The 26,348-nt window shown below is 44.5% G+C and overlaps 1 protein-coding gene across 2 annotated transcripts in view; it reads right to left on the bottom strand.

The window, feature by feature from the left end:
• The window catches only part of CEP162 (centrosomal protein 162), a 256,920-nt gene that overhangs the window by 57,366 nt on the left and 173,206 nt on the right, over positions 1–26,348 (bottom strand). For both annotated transcript variants that reach the window (XR_011312415.1, XM_069726421.1), the window contains exons 17-20: positions 12,890–12,995; positions 5,621–5,747; positions 4,268–4,431; positions 1,188–1,292 (exon numbers count right to left, since the gene is read on the bottom strand). Coding sequence is in view for 1 of the 2 variants with exons in the window: in XM_069726421.1 (XP_069582522.1) it covers positions 1,188–1,292; positions 4,268–4,431; positions 5,621–5,747; positions 12,890–12,995 (502 nt within the window). In the remaining variant the exon portion in view is untranslated. The remainder of the gene's footprint in view (positions 1–1,187; positions 1,293–4,267; positions 4,432–5,620; positions 5,748–12,889; positions 12,996–26,348) is intronic.

Here is a 26,348-nt window from a genome sequence, read left to right as displayed (position 1 = left end):
GTTAAAACTTTGTTCTCAACATAGCGATTCAGTAGCGCACTACTCCACTTGCTGTCTTGTAGCGTCCGCTCCTGACGACTGACTGTTCAGATCAGCAGCATTACTGAGCTCGTCCAAACTGCAACTTCTCAGATGCTGCAAGCCCTTCCTGTGCAGAATTTGAGGAGTGCAGGGCACTGATCCAACAATCTGGCCAGCTACAGGACAGCTCTTTCAAGTCCTAGTTCTATAAAGTGATTGTAAGCACTGCGCTCCTTGCATTGAAGACTGGTCACATCTGATAGACTGCAGCAGTGGCTGAGAACCTAGGAAACAAGCAGTAAACAATAAAATTTAAAACACCTAATTTCCAGACCGCGTAGAATCAGTGATTAATGTATAATTCTAGTGTCCTCTATTTTCATGGGGCAATAGCCAAGCATATGCGCACTGCTGCGCCATTCAAAGTCTATTAGACTGAGGGAGATAGCTGAGCTCTGTTCTCCAGTTGACGCTAAATGAAATCGCAGTGCTCCATTCAAATGGAAGACACAGAATCCCCATTCTCGTGATCAGTGGGGGTCCAAGAGGTGGACATTTATCAGCTACCCTGTGGATTATTTGTAGACTGTTATAAGTACCGTACATATCTCCAGAAGAGTTTTACTCACCAGCAATTCCCAACTTGATGACTTCAGTGCAACCCCAAAAAATGAAAACCCCCATTTGTAACGAACCCACAATGAGGCTTGGCGTAGTGGAGGGTAACTTATTCTATATTTCTGTTCTAAGAATCCCTTGATCAGTGCTCAGGAACCAGGTTAGGAAAAATAGCTCATAAGCTGGAAAACCACTTAGCCAGTCTGCAATCAGCAATCAAAGCTCTCTCTTACCGGGACATATCCAAAAGGTAGACAAAAATCAGACATTGAAGGAAATACACAGAAAGCAAGAACTATCCATTAAGTAGTGACTTCAAGGTTATTTTTTAGAATGGAATTCTTTTCCAATTCACCTTGGATATAAAGCCCACTGTGATTACTATATAAGTGGCAATAAAGGGTTGCCAGAAGTGCCAGTTAGTGCTCTCTTAAAATAGCAAACACTTATAAAAACCCATAACTCTGGCTATATAACTGTACAAACAAACAAAATGATTGCGTTAAAAAGGAAAGCACGGCTACTTGTTAGCGGTAATGATACCCTACCTGCCGCTCAAGATCCTGAATACGGTTTGCATCTGCAGCTCTGTCTTTTACACGATTTTGCTGTTGGACAGATTGATACCCAGCATCATGTCGGAGCTTTTCAACCTTGCAAAAATTGAAAATAAGTATAAGAATCTAAACAACTGTTGGTCCAGCACCATTAGCATCTCTGCTCTGTAGGCATGGGTATCAATGGCTCTTCATTTATTACAGAGGCTTTATTGCACTACCAGCACCTTATAATTTGTTCACTTTGCACCTTATGCTTATATTGCTACCTTGATTCTGGGCAACACATATTACTACTTCTGCCCATGTCTTATTTATACTTTGATGCTCTTTGTGATTTAGGTGCTGTTGCTATTCTGCAGACTTTTGGTCACTAGCCATAGGGCAGCACCAATACTGAGATTAATGCCTTGTTGCGCATGGTGATTTAATTCGGCTTGTATACTTACCTTTTTGGTTCATCACATTAGAACCTGCCATTTACTCATTTCCTATTTACAATACAATTAGATAGTCTGGGTCTCAAATCAAATCTTGTGTATAAGTCATTTTACCATGCACTAACTGTTAGGGTACCGTTACACTATACGATTTACCAACGATCACGACCAGCGATACGACCTGGCCGTGATCGTTGGTAAGTCGTTGTGTGGTCGCTGGAGAGCTGTCACACAAACAGCTCTCCAGCGACCAACGATGCCGAGGTCCCCGGGTAACCAGGGTAAACATCGGGTTACTAAGCGCAGGGCCGCGCTTAGTAACCCGATGTTTACCCTGGTTGCCAGCGTAAAAAAAAAAAAAAAACACTACATACTTACATTCCGGTGTCTGTCCCTTGCCGTCTGCTTCCCGCACTGACTGACTGCCGGACGTAAAATGAAAGCACAGCACAGCGGTGACGTCACCGCTGTGCTCTGCTTTCACTTTACGGCCGGCAGTCAGTCAGTGCGGGAAGCAGACGGCAAGGGACCTGACAGACACCAGAATGTAAGTATGTACTGTTTTTTTTTTTTACATTTACGATGGTAACCAGGATAAACATCGGGTTACTAAGCGCGGCCCTGCGCTTAGCAACCCGATGTTTACCCTGGTTACAAGCGAACGCATCGCTGGATCGGTGTCACACACACCGATCCAGCGATGACAGCGGGAGATCCAGCGACGAAAGAAAGTTCCAAACGATCTGCTACGACGTACGATTCTCAGCAGGGTCCCTGATCGCTGCTGCGTGTCAGACACAGCGATATCGTATGGATATCGCTGGAACGTCACGGATCGTACCGTCGTAGCAACAAAAGTGCCACTGTGAGACGGTACCCTTAGACAGGGCCCATCGCTATATTTTGGTGGTTGTGTGTGCAGTCATGTGTTTGACTTTTAATTGCTATTAGTAGTCTGCATTAATAAAATTATTTTGTATAGCATGATCTTTCTCTTTTGTTCTTCGCATATTCTCTCTGCATGATTCAGTTAATCCCGAATCCATCTGCAGTGGAGCCCCATGACCTCCCTTTATAGTCCTACCATACCCCCACCATTGATTGGCAGCTTTCTGCCAATATACAGTATACACAGAAAGCTGGTGAAATTACATGCAGCTCGGCATTCCCAGCTCTGCTAGATCGGAAGTAAAGAAAAGTGTTATTCTACCACAACTGCTGTACCAAGTAAACGAATTGATACTTCACTGTAGTCATGGTCTCTGCTGACAGATTCCTCTTGAAAAGGAACTTGTAATGTAAAAAAAACAACCTACTGATCTGCAGATATAGGGTTAATCTGCAGGTTAACAGCACAGGGCTTTAGGAAGCTATTAACCTGCAGATTAACCTCATATCTGCAGGTTACTAGAATGGACATGACAGGCTTAATGACTGACTATTCATTCATGGCCAATTCTAGATCACTGCTTAACACAAGGGACAGCAATGTTCTTAGGAACAGCAACAATACAAGGTTAATTGTTTATTGACGTGTTATTTACAATTGCAAGATTGAGTGAACATTTGTAAAATGCTCATTTGCTGATAACACTACAGTGTAAACAGGCTGCCTTTGGTTCCTTGGGTGAAATGATATTTTGTGCTGCACAGAAGATCTCTGTTCTCAGCGGTGCATTCTCCTGTGTAAACAGGAGTCACGCTACTTAAGGTACCTTCACACTAAACGACGCTGCAGCGATCCAGACAACAATCCGGATCGTGCAGCGTCGCTGTTTGGTCGCTGGAGAGCTGTCACACAGACAGCTCTCCAGCGACCAACGATGCCGGTAACCAGGGTAAACATCGGGTTACTAAGCGCAGGGCCGCGCTTAGTAACCCGATGTTTACCCTGGTTACCAGCGTAAAAGTAAAAAAAAAAACAAACAGTACATACTTACCTTCCGCTGTCTGTCCCCCGGCGCTGTGCTTTCCTGCACTGTGTAAGCACAGCGGCCGGAAAGCACAGCGGTGACGTCACCGCTGTGCTCTGCTTTTCGGCTGGCCGGTGCTCACACTGCAGAGAAGCAGAGCGAGGGACAGACAGCGGAAGGTAAGTATGTAGTGTTTGTTTTTTTTACTTTTACGCTGGTAACCAGGGTAAACATCGGGTTACTAAGCGTGGCCCTGCGCTCAGTAACCCGATGTTTACCCTGGTTACCAGTGAAGACATCGCTGAATCGGCGTCACACACGCCGATTCAGCGATGTCTGCAGGAAGTCCAGCGACGAAATAAAGTTCTGGACTTTCTGCAGCGACCAACGATGGCACAGCAGGATCCCGATCGCTGCTGCCTGTCAAACTGAACGATATCGCTAGCCAGGACGCTGCAACGTCAGGGATCGCTAGCGATATCGTTCAGTGTGAAGGTACCTTAAGAACAATGGCAGCCTATGCATACTAAGCGATCTATTACAGGTCACTCAGTAAGCATCTGTACAGCAGTCTGACTGTCTCAACGGGTTTTGTATTGACCGCTGATCAGCCACTTGCTAACTGCCGCCAGTTGGTTCGTGTTAGCGAAAATAAACTGGCAAATAGTAATATTCATTGGGAACGGCCCTGTTGGCAAAAAATAATGACATTAAATACCTGTGTCTTCAGATTTTCTATTTGTTCATACGCATCTTTAAGTCGCCCAGCATCTTTGTCCAGAATATCTTGGTTTTCTGCAAACCACTGTAATCTTTTATTCAGTCGGGCAATGTCCTTCTTGTAAGTCTCTTCCATGATCTTGATTTCATATGATTTATCATCTATGAGCAAATACGAATTGTCACAGACTGAATAGAGTGTGGATATCAATCATTAAATACAGAATAGGCCTAAAACTAAAAAGCCAAAAATTTTGATTTTTCAGCATCCACAGCGCTCTGAAAAAAAATGCAGTAAGAAGCGATCAAAATATTATAGCCACCCCAAAATAGTATCAATACAAATGTCAGCTAAGGGTGCAAAAAAAAACAAGAAATTGTAAAATGATATGAGTATGGAAAATGCTGACAAATTAATTTTTTTTACAGTATAAAATGAACACTAAGTTAAAAAAAAAAAAAAAAAAAAAAAGATATACAAAAAACATTTCAGAATTTTTTTTTTCTGCAATTTTGCTGCACTTTTTATTTTCTTCCTGTTTTCCAGTGAGTCACATGATAAAGTGGATGGTGTCATTCAAAAGTACAACTTGAAAAACAAAACAGCAAAAAGAAAGAATCCATGTCAGGAATGGGGTTAATTCATCAATGATCAGATAGAGTAAAACCCCCATTAACTGCACTGGTATACCAGCTCAGAACATGGCATTCCTAATCCTGTAAAGGGGCCTGCAGAATGCACAACAGTAGATTAGTGAGGTTCGTTTTTCATGTAAATGTGGAAGTAAGCTGTATATATATGAAATATGGGTTTTCGTCCAGCAAAGAAGGTGAACAAATTCTTAAATATCTATTTAAAAAGTCCTGGGCACATTTTAAAAATGACACTGAAAAACTGGACAAGTTCAGAGAAGGGCTACCAGGATGGTGAGCGGACTGCAAAGTATGTCCTACGAGGAACGGTTAAAGGATCTGGGAATGTTGAAATTGCAAAAAAGAAGGCTAAGAGGAGACTTAATAGCTGTCTACAAATATCTGAAGGGATGTCACAGTGTAGAGGGATCATCCTTATTCTTATCTGCACATGGAAACATGAGAAGAAATGGAATAAAACTGAATGGGAGGAGACACAGATTAGATATTAGAAAGTTTTTGGCAGTGAGTGATCAATGAGTGGAACAGGCTGCCACGAGAGGTGGTGAGTTCTCCTTCAATGGAAGACTACAAACTGGCTGGACAGAGATTTGTCTGAGATGGTTTAGTGAGTCATGCAGTGACATGGTGGTTGGACACGATAACCACCAAGGAAATCTCTTCCAACTCTAACATTCTATGATTCTATACGTTTCACCTGAAATGTTGGCTAACTGGCCTCGCAGGAGATCACGCTCTTTCTTCATCTGTAACAGGTCTACTTCTAGTGACTGTTTATCCTTCTTGTACCTAGCTATATCTTCTAGCAAACTGTTCTCTCTCTTCTATTGGAAAACAAAAGAAAAGCAGAAACTAGGAATGTACCCATTAATATTCATACAAACTACATAATGTGAGAAAATCAGTATATGTAGAGCTATTAGGCTCTGCTCATATCTGTGTTAAATGCCTTGTTGCAGATTGCATCAGCAGGAAGAACAAAAACAGAACAGCGTGCAGCCCAAGAAAAACTGAAGTGACAGTGCACATGAAACCCAGCTTTACATAAAGTACCTTGAATAAATATTCATACCCTTTGACCTTTTCCACATTTTATCACACTACACCCATAAACTTAAATGTATTTTGTGTTGGTATACCACATAAAATCCAAATAAAGTAACAAGCGTTTGTGAAGTGTAAAGGAAATGATACCTGGTTTTCTAATTATTTTTAAAATAAGTATTTTTGTGTACTCACCGTAAAATCCATTTCTCCGAGCCATTCATTGGGGGACACAGACCGTGGTGTATGCTGCTGCCACTAGGAGGCTGACACTAAGTGATACAAAGAAAGTTAGCTCCTCCTCTGCAGTATACGCCCTCCTGCTGGCTCTTAGCTAACCAGTTGGGGGAAAAAGCAGTAGGAGATCAATAACAACATATAAGCATATAGCATGTCACATTATATATATGAGAATATAGCATGTCAAATTATAAAACAAGCATGAGCTAATAATAGGGTGGGAGCTGTGTCCCCAATGAATGGCTCTGAGAAAAGGATTTTACGGTGAGTACACAAAAATCCCTATTTCTCCTTCGCCTCACTGGGGGACACAGACCGTGGGATGTCCCAAAGCAGTCCCTGGGTGGGGACAACATCAGATCAGGCCCTGTGTAATCGCTACTTACAAGTGCGACACCGCGGCCTGCAGAGTCTGCCTGCCCAGAATCAAATCTGTGGAAGTCTGGGAATTATAGTGCTTCGAGAATGCATGCGGACTGGACGAACCCGCAAGCTTGCAGGCGTGCTGTGTCGACCGACGCCTGGTGCCTAGAACCCAAGAAACCTCGATAGACAGGGAGATAGGCTGACATCTAACGCAGAAGGATTCCTGGATGGTGTAACAAATCCACCAAGCTAACATGGCCGATGAAACAGTTAAACCCTTTCTGTAACCGTCAGGAAGTCGTCCTCTTACAGTGAGGTAGCCCAAATAAAGTGTCCAACCTTCGTAAGGACGCCGTCCTCGAGACGTACCTACTCAGAGCACTCACCACGTCCAGAATATGGGGAACCCATTCCGTTATGTGGACTGGTGCCGAAAGAGATGAGGGAAGAATGATGCCCTCATAACAGTGGGAATACAATACCACCTTGGTACCAAGCGACAGGGATGGCCTGAGGGCAACCTTGTCTTGATGGTAATAAGGGAAAAAAATCTGAAAGAACAGAGCGGCTAGCTCCGAAGACAGGTCAGGATGAGGAGTTCGCAGAGAAAAAAGGGTGACCTTCCCTGATAGTAAAGTCTGTCCGGATCAAAAGGAGTCTACTGTAAGACTCCCAGGATCATTAAGGTCCCAAAGATCTAACATTATGCGATATGGAAGAACCACATGTGAAGACTCCCTGCGAGGAAGTCCATATTTGCAGTTTTGTTGCAATAAGACGGAAAAATACTAGTTCCGCAAACGAGAAAACCTGACATTGTCAGTGCGGATCTCCCAGGATCACTGGGGCCCTTCCTGCTTCCAAAAAGATCTCGGAAGTAGTGTAAAAGGGGTTAAGGAAACTGGTACCATGGAAGAACCAGAGCATACACTGTGATGGCTTTTGGACCTGGAGGCCAAACCATGAACTTAGAGCACATTGGCGTTCAGTCTGAATGCCATCCGACCTACATCTGGAGTGCTCCAGAGAAGACAGATCTGATGGAAGACTTCCAGGTGAAGTTCCCACTCACATGAGGCGGGACCCTGACAGCGTCCGCCGCTCAGAGTTCTACTCCTGAGATGTGTAGTGCCGAGATCACCAAATGATAGATCGTGGCCCAACAGAGAATGTGAGGTACCTCGGCCATGATGCCTGACCGTGGGTACCTGCTAGATGATTGACGTATGGCACAGACGTGGGATTGTCCGATTGAATCGGATGGGGTGACCCGCCAGAAGGCAGTGGACCTGCTGTAGAACTAGCTGTACCGTTCGGATCCCCAAAACAATGATCAGGAGGAGAGGACTGGCATCGGTAGTCACTAATAACCATTGAACCAGGAGAAAGTATCTCCCCTGGATGAGGAAGGAGCTCAGAGACTACCCTCTGAAAGCCTGATTGACCTGCAGAAAACGAGAAGAGCGAAGGAAACCGCTTCCATTGTCGTCAACAATTTTCCTCAGAACACTCCTAGCTAATCGAATGGAATGAGGGGATGAGTCAACAAGTGCGCGAGCTCCCTGCTGAAGGGCCACGGCCTTGTCTCAAGGGAGAATCACCTTCTGGAAGATTCCAGGATCATCCTCAAAAAGGATATCTGCTGGGCTGGAAATGAGGAAAAACTTGTCTAAGTTTAGCTGCCAGCCTAGGAGAGAGAAGGTATCGCAAAAGATATAGACGACTCAGAGCCGGGCTGGAAGAGCGGCTAGAAAGTCGACCAGATAGGGCAGGACGACCATGCCTCTAGGGTGCAAGAGGAACATGACAGCCCCATAACCCTTGCGAACACTCTGGGTGCGGTAGCAAGGCCGAAGGACAAGGTCGTGATTTGAAAATGCTGTTCGCAAGAGGGAAAGAAGGAATTTTTGAAGAGGGGAAAACATAGGAATGTGATGGTAAGCATCCCGAATGTCGGTGGATGCCAGAAACTCCACTTTTTTCCGTTGAAGTAATGGCTGAGCGGGGGAACTCCATCCAAACGAGGGGGACCTTGTCAAGCTTGGTAGAAGTTTGAGGTTCAGGGTCGGTTTTACTTTTCGGTCCCCATTTTGGAACCAAGATCCCTTAGATCTAGACCATCCTGGACAACTGATCCACTGCTGGTTGGGTCTATAGGAAATCAAAATAGTTAAGGTTTCTGACCAAGAGACCATTGCTCTAGCAACACATGCGGCGGCTAAGGGAGGGTAGAGCGCTGAACTGGAGACCGCAAGACGGAACAAACTAGATTTGCTATCTGATAGTCCGTTGTGTTTTTAATTGATGACCCATCGGGTAGGGATACTGGTAGGTATACCACAGGAGATTCTACCTGTTTAATGTGCCAAGTGGCAGAATGCGCGGCTGCATGCAGAAGGTAAGGAAAAATCGTCTTTTACTATCGCCGCTCTCTTTTGACTGTGCAGAGTTAAAATGATAAACCCTAAATCCACCATCCTCGAAGTGGAGAGGGATTGTCTGCCTTCTTGCATCATTTGCTAAATAGTGGAGATGCAGAGGGGGTGTTCGGACGCCAAAAAAGGGAGCCTCTGTACATCCACAGAGTTAAGGTCCCTGGGTGGACAGGGCTGGTTGTCCGGCGTTAGGCCTGGCTGTAGAAGAGGGTACTTGGAGGCGACACTCCATGTGCTCGTCTATCGATGGTGTGGGAAGATCGGTGACCTTTAAAAGGACCTGTCGCCCTTAAGAATCAGACCAGGCATGGATCTCACAAATTAGGTGGGTATACGTGGAGGGAACACCCCGCGTGTTTGCATACTGGCTGAAAAAGGATACCGCGCTTCCAGAGGTTTCTGTCCAGTGGATCGCTTATCTGTATGCTCCCTGTCCGGGTGAATGGCAAATGCTCTGCAAGGGAGTTTAGTTTCCTCATGAGGGACACTGCGTGATCTAGAGTAGAACTGAAGTCCTCGTCAATCTACAGAGATTGGTTGATCATATAAATAGGGGAATCCATCCTTTTCTGAAATTCTGGTGAGTCCAGAACGTCCAGAACCAAGGCAATATCCGATCCATATTCAGAGACTTGTTCTCAGCAAATCATTGGTGAGGGATCAGGAAATGAAACTTCCGTTTTCTAGGCGCGTGTACATTTGTAGACGCCTGTACGTTTCTAGAAAACTTGAGGCTCCTGCTAGCCGACGGCTTGCATGAAGGAAAGGGACCATCTATTTTGGTCCTGCGAGCACTCTGAGCCACAGAGGGTTCACGGAGGAATTCAATCTCTTGTCAGAGAATCCATGGGTTGCGGCAGTGACGAAACCCACTCAGGGAACTAGGTACTCTGGGATAAGCTGGGGTCGGCGGTGGAGGGCTCCTGAGCTCATTTAGGGTGACCCGCTTCGGACTGGTCATGTGCCCTTAAGACCAGGGAATGCTGGTCATGTGCCCTTAAGACCAGGGAATGCTGGTCATGTGCCTTTAAGACCACGTAATACTGTTCATGTGCCTTTAAGACTAGGAATACTGGTCATGAGCCTTTAAGACCAGGTAATACTGGTCATGAGCCTTTAAGACCAGGAATACTGGTCCGGTGCCTTTAAGACCAGGGAATACGGGTCAAGGCAGGAGATACTGGTCATGTTAAGTACAGGGGGAAGATGCAGGGGAAGAGAGCAGTACTTCCTTACCCGGATGCAGAGTCGATGTGCCCCTTTGATACAAAACCATAGCCCCTGTGTGAGTGTGTGATGGCAGGGTGGACCAAGATGGCCACCGGGAGTTGCAGAGGTGGTAAAGTCTCGCAGAGAGCGAGAGGCGGCAATTCGGGGGGCGGAGCCACATACGTGATGTGGGCGGAGCCTCGTGACTTCCATGAATAGGTCCAAGCCAGGGCCTAAATTTCTGCAGCCGGCGTGAGCAATACCAGCATTGCTGAGGGAAATGATTGCTCCCGTGCCGGGGAAGAGCCAGAAAAGGTGGGCGGACCCACCTTAGCGCGCCTGTGGGCACGGCTCCCGGGATGCGGCCTACACATCGGCCTCAGCTGGGGGCTAAATTTTTGCAGCCGGCCGGAGGGTTACCTCAGGGAGGTGGGCCACAGGGAAGGCATGGCTGAGGCTGCCTGTCAGCATGTGAAGCGTGGACGGTGCAGGGATAGAGGGGTAAACCTCAATCCATCATCCCTTTGTTAAGGAGGTGGAGAGGAACCGTCTGCCTCCTTGTGCCATTCGCTTTAACCGTGGTTAAACAGTGGGGGCTGCTCGGACACCATAGAGAGGAGCCTCAGTACACTCCATGTGGTTGCCTGCTGCTGGTGTGGGGAGATCGGGACTCGAAGGAACTGTCGCCCCTGACGTGAGCTCAGGCATGGCTTCCCACGTTGCAGGAGAGGGTACGGGGAGGTGACACTCCGACTGCTCGCCTGTTGATGATTCGGAGAGATCGGAACCTTGAAAGGATCCGTTGCCCCCTTCACTCCGTTAATTAAAAAATAAAAATTTACAGAAAAGTAAAAAATAAAATAAAAACGTTGGGGTCTGAACCAGACCCATGTGCCTCCTACAGACACTAAGCAAGAACTGGTTAGCTGAGAGCCAGCAGGAGGGTGTATACTGCAGGGGAGGAGATCCCTTTCTTTGTATCACTTAGTGTCAGCCTCCTAGTGGCAGCACCATACACAAACGGGCTGTGTCCCACAATGAGGCGAAGGAGAAATATTAATCTGAAAATTGTGATGTGCATTTGTATTCAGCTCCCCTGAGTTAATATTTTGTAGGACCACCTTTCACTGTAATTACTGCTGACAGATTTTTGAGGTACGTCTCTACCAACTCTGCACATCTAGAGGCTGAAATTTTGTCCATTCTTCTTTGCAAACTAGCTGAAACTCAGCGAGTTTGAATGGAGAGAATCTAGGAAGAGCAATTTTCATGTCTTGCCACAGATTCTCATTGGGATTTTGGTCTGTATTGTGTCTGGCCATTCCACACATGAACATGCTTTGATCTAAACCCTTCCATTCTAGTTCTGGCAATGTGTTTAGGGTTGCTGTCCTGCTGGAAAGTGAACCTACACCCCAGTCTCAAGTCTTTTGCAGCTTCTAACAACTTTTCGTTGTTTGTAGGTGGGGATTGTATTATCAGGGTTTCGTGCAGTGTTAGGTTTCCCTACACACAGTATTTGGCATTTAACTCAAAAAGTTTTACTTTGGTCTCATCTGACCAGAACACCTTATTTCACATATATTAGCTGTGTCCCCTATATGGCTTTTTGAAAACGGCAAACGGGACATCTTATGGCTTGCTTTCAAACATGGCTTTCTTATTGCCGCTCTTCCATAAAGGCCAGATTTGTGGGAAATATGACTGTGTCCTGTGGACAGATTATTGCACCTAAGCTGTGGCTATCTGCATCTCCTTAAGAGTGACCATGAGCCTCTTGGCTTCTTCTATTAGTGTTCTCCTTGCTTGGGATGTAAATTTAAGTGGACGACCATGTCTTCGTAGGTTTGCAGTTGTGGCATACTTCTTCCATTTTGGATGATGGATTGAACAGTGCTCCAGGATGTGTCCAGAGCATGGGCTATTTTTTTTTCTTATAACCTAATCCTAATTTTTTCTTCTCCACAACTTTATCCTTGACCTTTTTGGTGTGTTCCTTGGTTTTCATGATGCAGTTTGATCCCTAAGGTTCTAAAAAACAACCCTCTGAGGCCTTTATACAACAGCTGTAGTTATACTGCGAATAAATTACAAACAAATAGACTCAATTTACTAATTATTTGACTTCTGGAAGCAATTTGTCACACCGGATTTTATTTAGGGGAATCAAACTACAGGGGGCTGAACACAAATGCACATCACAATTTTCAGATTTATATTTTTAAAATAATGAGAAAACCATGCGTCATCTCCTTTAGATTTCACAAATACTTGCTACATTGTGTTCGTTTATCGTATAAAATACCATTAAAATACATTTAAGTATATGGGTGTAACGTGAAAAAAATGTAAAAGGCACACAGAGTATAAATACATTTTTCAAGGCACTATAACATCAGTATTATAAAATCTAATGTTGGCTGAATAAACATGGATATATTTCATACACAAAAATAGAATACAAATGGTCCTTATCTATTAACAAACAATGCTAGATGCATTAATGTAACGGAAAATATTCCAGTACACAAGAAGTATTAGAAACGTTACCAGTGGCTGGGGTAGGAGAAATGGGGAAAACTACAGACAAAACAAGTGTAAGGCCCCAATCTGTTACATACTTTTCATTGCATTATCATAGAGCCAAGTTTGCCTGCTTCAGATTTAATTACCTGAACAGCACGCAGCTCAGTAGCCAAATCATTATGACTCCTGGTATTGTGGTCCAATTCATTATCTGCATATTGATTGCGTGGTGTGATACTATTCACCTTTTCCCTACAAATACAAAAAAGGTATAGGTCATGATATATCATAAATACTATAATATAACACCTTTACTGCTGAAAAAGAGTTTAGTCAAAGGAAATTTAGGAATACGTGCCAATGTGCAATTAGCAAAAATATGCTGTTAGTTTTACATTATTGTGCAAGGATATGGGAATATTTTAAGTATTACAGAACAGGAGAAGGACATGGGTATTCTAGTTACAAATAAGCAAAATAGCAGTACTCAATGTCAGGCAGCGGCTGCAAAAGCAAACAAGATTTTAGGTTGTGTAAAAAAGAGAAAAAAAATCATGTAATCCAACTGTACTAGTACACCTCTACAAATTACTCATCTTGAATACGGGATCCAGTTTTGAGAATCAGATTTTATAAAGTATATAGGGCAATTAAACAGTTCAAAGGCAGTCAACTAGATTTTTACAAGTGATGAGGTTGGAATAGTTTGGTTTGTTTAGCTTACAAAAAAAAAAAAAAAAAAAGACACGCAGCAAAAGGTGGCACAACAAAGTATTAAGCTAAAGGGGCCGAATAATATTGCACGCCCCACTTTTCAGTTTTTGAAATTTAAAATAACTAGTGATGAGCGAGTATACTCGTTACTCGAGATTTCTCGAGCACGCTCGGGTGTCCTCCGAGTATTTTTTAGTGCTCGGAGATTTAGTTTTCATCGCTGCAGCTGAATGATTTACATTTCTTAGCCAGCTTGATTACATGTGGGGATTCCCTAGCAACCAGGCAACCCCCACATGTAGTTATGCTGGCTAGCAGCTGTAAATCATTCAGCGGTGTCAACAAAAGCTAAATCTTCGAGCACATACAAATACTCGGGAGACCCCTCGAGCATGCTCGGGAAATCTCAAGCAACGAGTATACTCGTTCATCACTAAAAATAACCAATAAATCTCGTTCAACTTCACAATTGTGTTCCACTTGTTGTTGATTCTTCACCAAAAATTTACATTTGGTATCTTTATGTCTGATATGTGGGAAAAGGTTGAAAAGTTCCAGGGGGCCGAATACTTTCTCAAGGCACTGTATACACAAAAAGGAAATGCTTCATTTTCTGGAACAATTTCAAGGGTGAGAAACACTCAGTTCAAGGGTGACTATCTATTTTGTCTGTCTTCTGGAAGTTTTCTGTTTTGGTGCCTTGGGGGCCCTGCAAATGTGACATGGTGTTTTAATCTGTTTCAGACAAGTTTGTGCTACAAAATTCAAATGGTGCTCCTTCCCTTTCGAGCACTGCCATGTGTTCAAACAGAGCTTTTTGACTACATGTGGGGTATTGCCAAGCTCAGAAGTGAATAACAAACCTGATGGTCCACTTTTTTATGTTACCTCTTGAAAAAGGGAAAATTTGTGGCTTAAGCAACATATTTTGTGAAAAAAATAAAAATGTTTAATATGATGACTCGTTGCTCGGGTGACCTCTGAGTATTTGTTAGTGTTCGGAGATTTAGTTTTCATCACGGCAGCTGAATGATTTACAGCTATTAGCCAGGCTGAGTACATGTGGGGGTTGACTGGTTGCTAGGGAATCCCCACATGTAATCAAGCTGGCTAATAGCTGTAAATCATGCTGCTGAGGCGATGAAAACTTAAAGGGAGTCTGTCACCCCCAAAATCGTATATGAGCTGCGGCCACCGGCATCAGGGGCTTATCTACAGCATTCTGTAATGCTGTAGATAAGCCCCCGATGTAACCTGAAAGATGAGAAATAAAGGTTATATTATACTCACCCAGGGGCGGTCCCGTTGCGGTCCGGGTCCGATGGGCGTCGCGGTCCGGTCCAGCGCCTCCTAAATTCATAGGATGACGTCCTCTTCTTGTCGCGGCTCCGGCGCCGGGAAAGGTCAGAGAGGCTGACGCCTGCGCACTGCAGTACTTTGCTCTGCCTTCAGCAGAGCAGACAAAGTACGCCTGCGCCGGAGCTGCGGCAAGAAGACAAGAAGAGGACGCCATCCTATGAAGATGTTGGTACCCCTCGTTTAATGACAGAAAAACCCACAATGGTCACGGAAATAACTTGAATCTGACAAACGTAATAATAAAAAATACGGTATATGAAAAGGAACAAATGAAAGTCAGACATTGCTTTTCAACCATGCTTCCACAGAATTTTAAAAAAATACAACTCATGAAATAGGTCTGGACAGAAATGATGGAACCCCTTAAGTTAATATTTTGTTGCACAACCTTTTGAGGCAATCACTGTAATCAAACAATTCCTGCAACTGTCAATGAGACTTCTGCACCTCTAGACAGATATTTTGGCCCACTTTTCAAGAGCAAACTGCTCCAGTTGTCTTGTGTTTGAAGGTTGCCTTGTCCAGACGGCAGCCAGATGCAGCAAAGCAGCCCCAGAACAGAACAGAGCCTCCTCCATGTTTCACAGTAGGGACTGTGTTCTTTTCTTGATATGCTTCAATTTTCCGTCTGTGAACATAGAGTTGATGTGCCTTGCCAAAAAGTTCCATTTTTGTCTCATCTGTCTATAGGACATTCTACCAGAAGCTTTGTGGCTTGTCAACATGTAGTTTGGCAAATTCCAGTCTGGCTTTTTTATGATTTTTTTTTTATCAACAATGGTGTCCTCCTTGGTAGTCTCCCATGAAGTCCACTTTGGCTCATACAACAACGGATGGTGCGATCAGACACTGATGTTCCTTGAGCTTGAACTTCACCTTTAATCTGTTCAGAAGTTTTTCTGGGCTCTTTTGCTACCATTCTACTTATCCGTCTCTTTGATTTGTCATCAATTTTCCTCCTGCGGCCACGTCCAGGGAGGTTGGCTACCGTCCCATGAATCTTAAAATTTCTGAATAATATCTGCAACTGTAGTCACAGGAACATCAAGCTGCTTGGAGATGGTCTTATAACTTTTACCTTTAACATGTTTGTCTATAATTTTCATTCTAATCTCCTGAGACAACTCTTTCCTTCACTTCCTCTGGTCCATGTTGAGTGTGATACACACCATGTCACCAAACAGCACAGTGAGTATTTGAAGCCCTAATATACAGGCCCACTCACTGATTCCAAGATTGTAGACACCTGTAATGCTTGTTAGTAGACACCTTGTTTTAACATGTCACTTTTGTCTACCGTATATACTCGAGTATAAGCCAACCCGAGTATAAGCCGACCCCCCTAATTTTGCCACAAAAAACTGGGAAAACTTATTGACTCGAGTATAAGCCTAGGGTAGAAAATGCAGCATTTACCGGTGAATTTCAAAAATAAAAATAGATGCTCCATACCGTTCATTATTGCCCCATAGATGCTCCATATACAACTGTGCTATATAGAATGCTCTGCACCGTTGATTATGGCCCCATAGATGCTCCTTATAATGCTGTGCCATATATGCTCTGCACCTTTGATTATGGCCCCATAGGTGCTCCTTATAATGCTGTGCCCCTTATATGCTCTGCACCTTTATGGCCCCATAGGTGCTCCTTATAATGCTGTGCCCCATTTATGCTCTGCACCTTTATGGCCCCATAGGTGCTCCTTATAATGCTGTGACCCATATATGCTCTGCACCTTTATGGCCCCATAGGTGCTCCTTATAATGCTGTGCCCCATATATGCTCTGTACCTTTATGGCCCCATAGGTGCTCCTTATAATGCTGTGCCCCATATATGCTCTGCACCTTTGATTATGGCCCCATAAATGCTCCTTATAATGCTGTCCCCCATATATGCTCTGCACCTTTATGGCCCCATAGGTGTTCCTTATAATGCTGTGCCCCATTTATGCTCTGCACCTTTATGGCCCCATAGGTGCTCCTTATAATGCTGTGCCCCATATATGCTCTGCACCTTTATGGCCCCATAGATGCTCCTTATAATGCTGTGCCCCATATTTGCTCTGCACCTTTATGGCCCCATAGGTGCTCCTTATAATGCTGTGCCCCTTATATGCTCTGCACCTTTATGGCCCCATAGGTGCTCCTTATAATGCTGTGCCCCATTTATGCTCTGCACCTTTATGGCCCCATAGGTGCTCCTTATAATGCTGTGCCCCATATATGCTCTGCACCTTTATGGCCCCATAGGTGCTCCTTATAATGCTGTGCCCCATATATGCTCTGCACCTTTATGGCCCCATAGGTGCTCCTTATAATGCTGTGCCCCATATATGCTCTGCACCTTTATGGCCCCATAGGTGCTCCTTATAATGCTGTGCCCCATATATGCTCTGCACCTTTATGGCCCCATAGGTGCTCCTTATAATGCTGTGCCCCTTATATGCTCTGCACCTTTATGGCCCCATAGGTGCTCCTTATAATAACATAGTAACATAGTAACATAGTTAGTAAGGCCGAAAAAAGACATTTGTCCATCCAGTTCAGCCTATATTCCATCATAATAAATACCCAGATCTACGTCCTTCTACAGAACCTAATAATTGTATGATAGAATATTGTTCTGCTCCAGGAAGACATCCAGGCCTCTCTTGAACCCCTCGACTGAGTTCGCCATCACCACCTCCTCAGGCAAGCAATTCCAGATTCTCACTGCCCTAACAGTAAAGAATCCTCTTCTATGTTGGTGGAAAAACCTTCTCTCCTCCAGACGCAAAGAATGCCCCCTTGTGCCCGTCACCTTCCTTGGTATAAACAGATCCTTAGCGAGATATTTGTATTGTCCCCTTATATACTTATACATGGTTATTTGATCGCCCCTCAGTCGTCTTTTTTCTAGACTAAATAATCCTAATTTCGCTAATCTATCTGGGTATTGTAGTTCTCCCATCCCCTTTATTAATTTTGTTGCCCTCCTTTGTACTCTCTCTAGTTCCATTATATCCTTCCTGAGCACCGGTGCCCAAAACTGGACACAGTACTCCATGTGCGGTCTAACTAGGGATTTGTACAGAGGCAGTATAATGCTCTCATCATGTGTATCCAGACCTCTTTTAATGCACCCCATGATCCTGTTTGCCTTGGCAGCTGCTGCCTGGCACTGGCTGCTCCAGGTAAGTTTATCATTAACTAGGATCCCCAAGTCCTTCTCCCTGTCAGATTTACCCAGTGGTTTCCCGTTCAGTGTGTAATGGTGACATTGATTCCTTCTTCCCATGTGTATAACCTTACATTTATCATTGTTAAACCTCATCTGCCACCTTTCAGCCCAAGTTTCCAACTTATCCAGATCCATCTGTAGCAGAATACTATCTTCTCTTGTATTAACTGCTTTACATAGTTTTGTATCATCTGCAAATATCGATATTTTACTGTGTAAACCTTCTACCAGATCATTAATGAATATGTTGAAGAGAACAGGTCCCAATACTGACCCCTGCGGTACCCCACTGGTCACAGCGACCCAGTTAGAGACTATACCATTTATAACCACCCTCTGCTTTCTATCACTAAGCCAGTTACTAACCCATTTACACACATGTTCCCCCAGACCAAGCATTCTCATTTTGTGTACCAACCTCTTGTGCGGCACGGTATCAAACGCTTTGGAAAAATCGAGATATACCACGTCCAATGACTCACCGTGGTCCAGCCTATAGCTTACCTCTTCATAAAAACTGATTAGATTGGTTTGACAGGAGCGATTTCTCATAAACCCATGCTGATATGGAGTTAAACAGTTATTCTCATTGAGATAATCCAGAATAACATCCCTCAGAAACCCTTCAAATATTTTACCAACAATAGAGGTTAGACTTACTGGCCTATAATTTCCAGGTTCACTTTTAGAGCCCTTTTTGAATATTGGCACCACATTTGCTATGCGCCAGTCCTGCGGAACAGACCCTGTCGCTATAGAGTCACTAAAAATAAGAAATAATGGTTTATCTATTACATTACTTAGTTCTCTTAGTACTCGTGGGTGTATGCCATCCGGACCCGGAGATTTATCTATTTTAATCTTATTTAGCCGGTTTCGCACCTCTTCTTGGGTTAGATTGGTGACCCCTAATATAGGGTTTTCATTGTTTCTTGGGATTTCACCTAGCATTTCATTTTCCACCGTGAATACCGTGGAGAAGAAGGTGTTTAATATGTTAGCTTTTTCCTCGTCATCTACAACCATTCTTTCCTCACTATTTTTTAAGGGGCCTACATTTTCAGTTTTTATTCTTTTACTATTGATATAGTTGAAGAACAGTTTGGGATTAGTTTTACTCTCCTTAGCAATGTGCTTCTCTGTTTCCTTTTTGGCAGCTTTAATTAGTTTTTTAGATAAAGTATTTTTCTCCCTATAGTTTTTTAGAGCTTCAATGGTGCCATCCTGCTTTAGTAGTGCAAATGCTTTCTTTTTACTGTTAATTGCCTGTCTTACTTCTTTGTTTAGCCACATTGGGTTTTTCCTATTTCTAGTCCTTTTATTCCCACAAGGTATAAACCGCTTACACTGCCTATTTAGGATGTTCTTAAACATTTCCCATTTATTATCTGTATTCTTATTTCTGAGGATATTGTCCCAGTCTACCAGATTAAGGGCATCTCTAAGCTGTTCAAACTTTGCCTTCCTAAAGTTCAATGTTTTTGTGACTCCCTGACAAGTCCCCCTAGTGAAAGACAGGTGAAACTGCACAATATTGTGGTCGCTATTTCCTAAATGCCCGACCACCTGCAGATTTGTTATTCTGTCAGGTCTATTAGATAGTATTAGGTCTAAAAGTGCTGCTCCTCTGGTTGGATTCTGCACCAATTGTGAAAGATAATTTTTCTTGGTTATTAGCAGAAACCTGTTGCCTTTATGGGTTTCACAGGTTTCTGTTTCCCAGTTAATATCCGGGTAGTTAAAGTCCCCCATAACCAGGACCTCATTATGGGTTGCAGCTTCATCTATCTGCTTTAGAAGTAGACTTTCCATGCTTTCTGTTATATTTGGGGGTTTGTAACAGACCCCAATGAGAATTTTGTTACCATTTTTCCCTCCATGAATTTCAACCCATATGGACTCGACATCCTCATTCCCTTCGCTAATATCCTCCCTTAAAGTGGACTTTAGACAAGACTTTACATAGAGACAAACCCCTCCTCCTCTCCGATTTTTACGATCCTTTCTAAACAGACTGTAACCCTGTAAGTTGACTGCCCAGTCATAGCTTTCATCTAACCATGTCTCGGTTATTCCCACTATGTCAAAGTTACCTGTAGATATTTCTGCTTCTAGTTCTTCCATCTTGTTTGTCAGGCTTCTGGCGTTTGCGAGCATGCAGTTTAGAGGATTTTGTTTTGTTCCAATCTCCTCACTGTGGATTGTTTTAGAAATGTTCTTACCTCCCTTCAGAGTATGTTTTCCTGGGTCGTCTTTGTTCGAGTCTAATGTTTTTCTTCCCGTCCCCTCTTCTTCTAGTTTAACGCCCTCCTGATGAGTGTAGCGAGTCTTCTGGCGAATGTGTGTTTCCCAGGTTTGTTGAGGTGTAGTCCGTCTCTGGCGAGGAGTCCATCATACCAGTAATTCACACCGTGGTCCAGGAATCCGAATCCTTGTTGTCTGCACCATCGTCTTAGCCAGTTGTTTGCATCAAGGATCCTGTTCCATCTCCTGGTGCCATGCCCGTCTACTGGAAGGATAGAAGAAAAAACTACCTGTGCATCCAGTTCCTTTACTTTCTTCCCCAACTCTTCAAAGTCCTTGCAGATTGTCGGTAGGTCCTTCCTTGCCGTGTCATTGGTGCCAACATGTATCAGAAGAAATGGGTGGACGTCCTTGGAGCTGAAGAGCTTTGGTATCCTATCGGTCACATCCTTGATCATCGCACCTGGAAGGCAGCATACTTCTCTTGCAGTTATGTCCGGTCTGCAGATGGCTGCTTCTGTGCCTCTCAGTAGTGAGTCTCCCACCACCACCACTCTTCGTTGCTTCTTGGCTGTACTTTTTGCTGTCACTTGTTGCTGTGTGCCCTTTTCTTTTTTGCTTGCTGGTATTGCTTCATTCTTCAATGCTGTGCCCCATATATGCTCTGCACCTTTATGGCCCCATAGGTGCTCCTTATAATGCTGTGCCCCTTATATGCTCTGCACCTTTATGGCCCCATAGGTGCTCCTTATAATGCTGTGCCCCATATATGCTCTGCACCTTTATGGCCCCATAGGTGCTCCTTATAATGCTGTGCCCCATATATGCTCTGCACCTTTATGGCCCCATAGGTGCTCCTTATAATGCTGTGCCCCATATATGCTCTGCACCTTTATGGCCCCATAGGCGCTCCTTATAATGCTGTGCCCCTTATATGCTCTGCACCTTTATGGCCCCATAGGTGCTCCTTATAATGCTGTGCCCCATATATGCTCTGCACCTTTATGGCCCCATAGGTGCTCCTTATAATGCTGTGCCCCATATATGCTCTGCACCTTTATGGTCCCATAGGTGCTCCTTATAATGCTGTGCCCCATATATGCTCTGCACCTTTATGGCCCCATAGGTGCTCCTTATAATACTGTGCCCCTTATATGCTCTGCACCTTTATGGCCCCATAGGTGCTCCTTAGAATGCTGCTGGTGCTGCCATAAAAAAAAAAAAAAAATCACATACTCACCTCTCTTCTCAGGACGCCGGCGCTTTCAATAATTACCTGCTCCTCTGCGGCTCCGTCTCCAGCACTGACGCTCAGCAGAGGGCGCGCACTGACTACGTCACAGCGCCCTCTAACCTGAGCGTCATTGCTAGAGGACGCTGCAGACGGAGCCGGAGCGAGGAGCAGGTAATTATAGCGCTGCGCTCCCCTTACCTGCTGCGGCGCGGTCCCTGCAGTCCCTGGCTTCTCCGGCGCTGCAGCTTCTTCCTGTAATTGAGCGGTCACATGGCACCGATCATTTACAGCAATGAATATGCGGCTCCTCCCTTATGGGGGTGGAGCTGCCTATTCATTTCTGTAATGAGCGGTGCCATGTGACCGCTCAGTGCAGGAAGAATCTGCAGCGCCGGAGAAGCCAGGGACTGCAGGGACCGCGCTGGGAGCAGGTAAGTATGATTACACGGCCCCCGCTCCCCCTCCCCTGCTGACACCCGGGTATATGACTCGAGTATAAGCCGAGAGGGGGACTTTCAGCCCAAAAAAATGGGCTGAAAATCTCGGCTTATACTCGAGTATATACGGTAATTATTTTTAGGGGTACTATCATTCCTGTCCAGGCCTATTTCATAAGTTTTATTTATATATTTTTTAATTCTGTGGAAGCATGGTTGAAATGCAATGTCACCACAAGACACCACGACAGTCTTCCCAGCAATCTCAGGGCATATCCCCTCCATGCCATACCGGATCCCTATGTGTATTTATAATAGCCCATACTGTGAAACCTTTCAGATTCCTTCTCTACTACAGCTCCATATTTCCATTTCCTCTCAAGTGAGGTTTGATAAAGACCCACCACGGGGTCACATTACCTACCTTAAACCTACTACGGAGACCTTCTCTAAATTGCCCTAATACTGTGGTAACTTGAATAAACTTTTTGCTCTTGTTATGCATTCAAAAATCCAAGATCTGAGTGCGGCTGTTTTCTTAAATATAAGAAAAGCAACGTCTGACTTTCAGTTGTTCATTTTCATAGATATTTTATTTATTATTACTTTTCGCAGATTCAAGTTATTTCATGGACCATTGTGGGTTTTTCTGTCATTAAACGAGGGGTACCAATAACTTTGACCACATATGTATAAGCAAAACTGTCCTGCACTTGTGCACACTGATCACACATGGATGACATCTGCGGTGCACTCACTGAGATGAACTGCAGTGAACTCACTGACTTTCTCACAGTGCTGAGGTCACCGCAGTTCAGCCCTGCTGGGAACACAGCTTCAGTGATCAGCGGTAACTCGCAGCAGCTCATTCATCAGTGGTTTTCAGTCTGGACAGTCGCGCTTGGCACCTTCCAGATTGAAAGCCATTTATCCCCAGACATGGATTATGGCATGGGACAGAACGGAGGGATATTATTGTTTTTTAATACAGGAGACGAGGAATTCAATGGAATGGACGTTAGGTGAGTATAAGGCCGGCATCACACCTAGCGTAGGAAAATACGGTCCGTTTTTTATGGCCGAGATACGCAGAAAAGTTCCTGAACAGTGATCCATATTCAACGCGAGGATGCGATTTTTTTCTCCAAAAATTATCCGAGTGTCATCCGTATGACGAGATTTTCTCGCCGGCATGCAAAATGGACATAGAATGGATCCATGGGCTCAAATATTCGTGAAAACAAATAAACAGTCTAATATATATATTATTATTTATTTATAATTTATATAGCACCATTAATTCCATGGTGCTGTACATGAGAAAGTTTACAGTGACAGACTGGTACAGAGGGGAGAGGACCCTGTCCTTGCGGACTTACATTCTATGGGATAGTGTGGAAGAGGCAGAAGGTAAGGGCGAGGCGGAGGCTCTGGCGATGGAGAGGCGGCGGCTCTGGCGATGGAGAGGCGGCGGCTCTGGCGATGGAGAGGCGGCGGCTCTGGCGATGCGGCGGCTCTGGGGATGGAGAGGCGGCGGCTCTGGCGATGGAGAGGCGGCGGCTCTGGCGATGGAGAGGCGGCGGCTCTGGCGATGGAGAGGCGGCGGCTCTGGCGATGGAGAGGCGGCGGCTCTGGCGATGGAGAGGCGGCGGCTCTGGCGATGGAGAGGCGGCGGCTCTGGCGATGGAGAGGCGGCGGCTCTGGCGATGGAGAGGCGGCAGAATGGTTATTGCAGGCTGTAGGCTTTCTTGAAGAGATGGGTTTTCAGGTTCTGTCTGAAGGATCCGAGGGTGGTGGATAGTCGGACATGTTGAGGCATGGAATTCCAGAGGATGGGGGATATTCGGGAGAAATTTTGGAGGCGGTTGTGTGAGGCACGAATTAGTGTGGAGGAGAGTAGGAGGTCTTGGGAGGATCGTAGATTATGTGAGGGAAGATATTGGGAGATTAGTTCAGAGATATAGGGAGGGGACAGGTTGTCGATGGCTTTGTAGATCAGTGTTAGTAGCTTGAACTGGATTCATTGGGGAATTGGGAGCCAGTGGAGGGATTTGCAGAGGGGAGAAGCAGGGGACTAGCGGGTAGAGAGGTGGATTAGCCGGGCAGCAGAGTTGAGGACAGACTGGAGTAGTGCAAGAGAGTTAGCGGGGAGGCCACAGAGGAGGGTGTTGCAGTAGTCGAGGCGGGAGATGATGAGGGCATGCACAAGAGTTTTGGTAGATTGTGGGCTGAGGAAGGAACGGATTCCGGCAATATTTTTGAGTTGGAGGCGATAGGAGGTGGCAAGAGTTTGGACGTGCGGTTTGAAGGACAGGGCAGAGTAGAGAGTTACCCCGAGGCAGCGGATTTCAGGTGCCGGAGAGAGTGTGATGCCGTTTACCATAATAGATAGGTCAGGTAGGGGGGATACGTGAGATGGGGGAAAGATGATGAGTTTGGTTTTGTCTACATTGAGTTTTAGGAAGCGAGAGGTGAAGAAGGATATGGCTGACAGACATTTCGGGATTCTGGACAGCAGAAAAGTGACATCTGGGCCAGAGAGGTAGATCTGAGTGTCGTCTGCATACAGGTGGTACTGGAAGCCATGGGACTTTACGAGTTGTCCTAGGCCAAGGGTAAAGATGGAAAAAAGTAGGGGCCCTAGGACAGAGCCTTGAGGGACTCCAACAGAGAGAGGGCGGGATAAGGAGGTGGTGTGGGAGTGGGAAACGCTAAATGTGCGGTCGGAAAGGTATGAGGCAATTCAGGACTGGGCAAGGTTTTTGATGCCAAGGGAAGAAAGAATCTGTAGCAGTAGGCAGTAATCGACTGTGTTGAAAGCAGAGGACAGATCAAATCATATAAGGTTATGCCAGCAGGGGGCGCAGCACCGCAAGTCTAGGTAGCTACGTTTCCCTGCATTCCATTCAGTCCCCAGTTTTTACAGCCAGTGGCGACAGCTGCATTAGCAGGCTCCTGGTTGTAAAATTATTTAACCCCTTCTGATAGATTTACATCGTGGGACATGACTGTACCGGCGGAGAGGTATAGGATATTGTTGCTTTTTTTTTTTTACCTTTTTTCCGAAGACAATGGTCGTCATTTGGATTGAGCGTATAATAAAGCCTTAATAATAAACCCCATGTGTCTTTCTTTCATTAAAATACTTTTTTCTTATTGTGTGTGTTTTTTAACCATTAATTAATATTGGATTAATAACGGATAGGTGTTTTATTGACACCTCTCCATTATTAACCGGGCTTAATGTCACCTTACATTAGCAAGGTGACATTAACCCCTTATTACCCCATATCCCACCTCTAAAGTTGAGTGGGGAGAGAGTGGCTAAGTGCCAGAATAGGCGTATCTTACAGATGTGCCTTTTCTGGGGTGGCTGGGGGCAGATGTTTTTAGCCAGGGGGGCCAATATCCATGGTCCCCCTCTAGGCTATTCATATCTGCCCTCAGTCACCGGCTTTCCCACTCTGGCGGAGAAAATTGCGTGGGAGTCCACGTCAGTTTTTTCCCGTGATTTAACCCTTTATTTTAACACCTACAGCTCCCAAATTTTGCACACATACACTTGGAAAAAAATAAGGGATATGAAATGGTTTACTATATGTAAATCATGTCTCATATCCTGTCGGGTTTGATAAGGAGATAGCAAAAGCCAGCTATTGAATTACCGGCTTTTATGCTATCTAGCCCTGTATGAAATATATATATATATATATATATATATATATATATATATATATATATATATATATATATATATATATATATATATATATATATTGTATACATACACATACATACACACCTATTCTATGTGTAGACATTTATTTTATCTATTCTATTCTAACCTGTCAGTGTGATTTTACTGTACACCGCGCTGAATTGCCGGCTTTTCTATAGAATGCCGCTGCGTAATTCTCGCAAGTCACATGCATGGTCCGTGTGTAATCATTATTTTTCTCTCCCCCATAGACTTTCATTGGCAGATGTTTTTGTGCAATACGCTGACAAACGCAGCATGCTGTGATTTTCTCAACCCGTAAAATACGGCTCAGAAATATACGGCAGATAGGAGCTACACCATAAAGAAACAGTGGTCCGTGTGCAATAGGTTGTTTTTGCGCCTCTCATTCGTCCGTGTTCCTCTCTAGTGTGACCCCGCCCTAACTGTCCTTATTATTTTTAAATAAAAATGGAAAAGTGTGTTTTGTTTTATTTCAAAGACTTTATACTTCCTGTGTGTTTATTTGCCATACAACTATAGGACTAGTAATGAATAGGTGTCTTATAGACGCCTCTCCATTACTACTCCGTGGGCTTGATGTCACCAGACAATACAAAGGTGACATCAACCCATCAAATATGAACCCCCACTTCTAATAGATATGCCCTTTCTG

The sequence above is a fragment of the Ranitomeya imitator genome, chromosome 5 (genome assembly GCF_032444005.1).
Source record: "Ranitomeya imitator isolate aRanImi1 chromosome 5, aRanImi1.pri, whole genome shotgun sequence".
NCBI classification, from domain to species: domain Eukaryota; kingdom Metazoa; phylum Chordata; class Amphibia; order Anura; family Dendrobatidae; genus Ranitomeya; species Ranitomeya imitator.
This window is presented reverse-complemented; position numbering and strand designations above follow the sequence as displayed.